This window comes from Sapajus apella, unplaced genomic scaffold (assembly GCF_009761245.1).
Source record: "Sapajus apella isolate SASKATOON/1434 unplaced genomic scaffold, GSC_monkey_1.0 scaffold148, whole genome shotgun sequence".
NCBI lineage: Eukaryota > Metazoa > Chordata > Mammalia > Primates > Cebidae > Sapajus > Sapajus apella.
In genome coordinates, this window is record NW_022437088.1 from 551,769 (window position 1) to 555,068 (window position 3,300).

Below are 3,300 nucleotides of genomic sequence, written 5' to 3' on the forward strand. Positions count from 1 at the left end.
TTGAGGAGGGCAACAGAAAGATGGGTGGTTTATTGAAGGTTTGGTCTGGATACTTATAAAAATACAAACTGGCATGAAATTCAACCTCATGAAGAGTCCGTCTTCATAGAAGACAAGAAGTGACCCCCTGGGGGGAGCAAGGTGCTGCCCCAGGGAAGAGGTCCACAGAGCACAGACAGCAGGGCTGCTTCTTTGCCCTGGTCCAGCAATCCACCTGTCCCCAGGTCTTCAGCCTTGGCCCTCAGCTGGCTTGATCTGATCGTACCAAATCCCAGTCCTCCTGGGGGATAGGTTGAGTCCCTCAGAACAGCCTGCAAAACACCTCTGTTTGTCTTTCTTGTGCTTCAGGGTGTCCAGGGCTGCCTGCAGTTCTTCTTTAGTCTATGATGAGGGGACAGGCACCTGCAACGGTCACCTCAGACCCTCTGATCTCCCCCATCAATGCTCCGTCTTGTTGGTGTGGATTGGTACCCCCAGTGCAGGCGGCAGGGATCTCTCCTCCTCCAGGGGGTCCTGGGAGGGCTCTGGCTCTTTGGGGTGAGAGGGAAGTTCTGCTTGGCTCACAGAATTCGAAGCAGACGAAGAATCAGGAGCAGCAGCAATAGCAAGAGACAAAGGGGGCTGGGAGTGTCCCCACCTTGCCACCCTGATGTGCCGCTCTCTCCAGGGCTCCCAACAGGATGGGCTGACTCAGACTCTGTGAGGGGGAGGCGGTAGCACTGATCAGTCTTCCCACTTCCGTGGCCCCCTTCCCGTCCTTCCCATTAGCAGTTCCCTCCTTTCCCGTCCTCCAGGGTCTCCCAAACCAGCCACTCCCTTCCCATGATCTATGACCTCATCCTTTCTAAGCCCCAACTTCCAAACCTTCCCCAAATTGGCACTAGAGACAACCAACCCAGCTAAGGCCTTGAAGGGCCTTGCCCCGGACACTCTGTTCTCTTGGCCCACCTTAAAAAAGTGTACAGTAGCTTGGGTGCAATGGCTGACACCTGTAAGTCCAACACTTTGGGAGGCTAAGGCGAGTGGATCACTTGAGGCCAGGAGTTCAAGACCAGCCTAGCCAACATGGTGAAACCCCGCCTCTACTAAAAAGAAAAAACAAAATTAGCTGGGTGGCGCACACCTGTAGTCCCAGCTACTTGGGAGAATGAGGCGGGAGAACTGATTGAATCCAGGAGGGTGAGGTTGCAGTGAGCTGAGATCACACCACTGCCCTCCAGCCTGGACGACAGAGCAAGAGTGAGACTGTATCAAAAGAAAAAAAAGTATTGTACAGTGAGGCTGCACAAGACATGGTGGCTCACGCCTGTAATCCCAATGCTTTGGGAGGCAGGAGACTCTCTTGAGGTCAGGAGTTCGAGACCAGCCTGGACAACACAGTGATATCCCATCTTTACAAAAAATAAAAAATAATTTAGCGAGTCGTGGTGGCATAAGCCTGTAATCCCAGCTACTGGAGAAGCTGAGGTAGGAGGATCACTTGACCCCAGGAGTTTGAGGCTGCAGTGAGCTATGATCCTGCCACTGCACTCCAGCCTGGGCAATACAGCAAGGCCTTGTCTCTTTTCTTTTTTTTGAGGAGTTTCACTCTTGTTGCCCAGGCTGGAGTGCAATGGCGTGATCTTGGCTCACTGTAACCCCTCCCAGGTTCAAGCAATTCTCCTGCCTCAGCCTCCCAAGTAGCTGGAATTACAGGCATGTGCCACCACTTCCGGCTAATTTTTTGTATTTTTAGTAGAGACAGGGTTTCACCATGCTAGTCAGGTTGGTCTCGAACTCCTCACCTCAGGTGATCCACCTGTCTTGGCCTCCCAAAGTGCTGGGATTACAGGCATGAGCCACTATGCCCAGTGACTCTGTCTCTTAAAAAAAAAAAGTCGGGGGACAGTGGTGCAGTGGAAGCTCCCACAAGGCTAACTGGGGAGAAGAGGTCACAGCTTGAAGCTTCTCCAGTACCCTTGCGGTCTGATGCTCCCAGATTCTTCTCGCTCCTTCCCTCCTTCCCAGGGCCCCAAATTAGCCAGTAGGGTCCATGCCCTAACCCACTTACTCCTCTCCTTGCAGCAGACAGACACCTGGAGCCTCAAGCACTGGCCAGAACTCTCTGGAGTGGGCACCGCTGGGTAGTGGGAAATTGGGAAGAAGTTAGCAAGGGAGTCACCCCTTCGTATGGCTTAGACTGTTTCAGACCCTCCCAGCTTTTCTTCCCTCCAGGTCCCTGGAAAGCATTTCCTTACTTTGGGGCCACACCCATGTATCAGGCCCCATCCAGGCCTCTCACCTCCCTGGCCCCTTTCCTCACTCCTCCTTTCTCCTCTCTAGACATTTCCCTCCTCAGTCCTGAGTTCAGCCCGCCCTCCATGTCCATTAGAGACCAGCCCCCTCCTCTTCCCACGCCTCTCCTTCCCCTCCCCACCCTTCCCAGGTGTCCAGCATGCCCTTGGCCACTCACAGATGTAGTAGTAAGTCTCTCCAGGCAAGAACTCAAAGCCCAGGGAGAAGGGTGTGAAGCGTTGAATCTTCTCTGAGAATTGGACGTGGCCGAAGGGCAGGGAGCATACCCAGCGCTTGTAGGCCCGGGGCCCCTCTGCCTGGCAGGCCTCATAGCCTGGCCTGTCCACCATGTATAAAGCAAATGTCTCAGGGCCCTCAGGGGGTCCTGGGCCTTCGTAGTGGGGGCAGACAATGTCTAGGTAATCGTTGAGGCCCAGCTCCACCACGGTGTCTCCTCGAAGCAGCCTGCAGGCATAAGGCAGGAGTGGGCTGAGGAGGGGAGGGCACCACATGGCTGGGCCATGGAGGCCAGAGACACCCCTTCTCAGAGGCCCCTGCCAGCCCATGAGCAACAGAGAAGCTCAGGAAGGCCGGAGGTCCCCAGACTGACAGCTCTTAAGAGACAGAGTGCGAGAAATGGATGAGATGATTGATTCACAGGTTCCGAGAGGCTGCGGCCTGCAGTGCCCAAAACCACACAGCTTAGATGCGAGAAGGAGGGTCACCACGCCCTGTGTTTCAGGCTGCCACACACCTCTCTGGCCCCAGTGCCCAACGCTCGGTGTGGTACAGCACCAGGCTTGACCAACCTCAGGTGAATGGATGCTGTGAAGACGCTGGGCAGGTAGGCAAGGAGGTACAGATATGGACATGACCCACAGTGTGGCTGCAGACACAGGTTCAGACAAGGGCTGGGAAAGGTCTCCTCAAACACAGACATAAAGTGAGGAACAGTATCCTTTAGACTTCAACCCAAAAGTGAAAAGACTATCATGGTAAAAAAAAAAAAAAAAAAAAAAAAAAAAA

General features: G+C 54.1%; 1 protein-coding gene across 2 annotated transcripts in view; it reads right to left on the reverse strand.

The window, feature by feature from the left end:
- The window catches only part of EFNA4 (ephrin A4), a 6,351-nt gene continuing 3,051 nt past the window's right edge, over positions 1-3,300 (reverse strand). Inside the window, exons 1-4 of one of the 2 annotated variants that reach the window (XM_032264882.1) lie at positions 3,084-3,281; positions 2,453-2,739; positions 2,051-2,119; positions 1-697 (exon numbers count right to left, since the gene is read on the reverse strand). In XM_032264882.1, coding sequence (XP_032120773.1) covers positions 561-697; positions 2,051-2,119; positions 2,453-2,739; positions 3,084-3,214 — 624 coding nt within the window. In that variant the 5' untranslated portion in view covers positions 3,215-3,281 and the 3' untranslated portion in view covers positions 1-560. Of the gene's footprint in view, positions 698-2,050; positions 2,120-2,452; positions 2,740-3,083; positions 3,282-3,300 lie in introns of those variants that run through there. The other variant, XM_032264883.1, reaches the window with a different exon arrangement.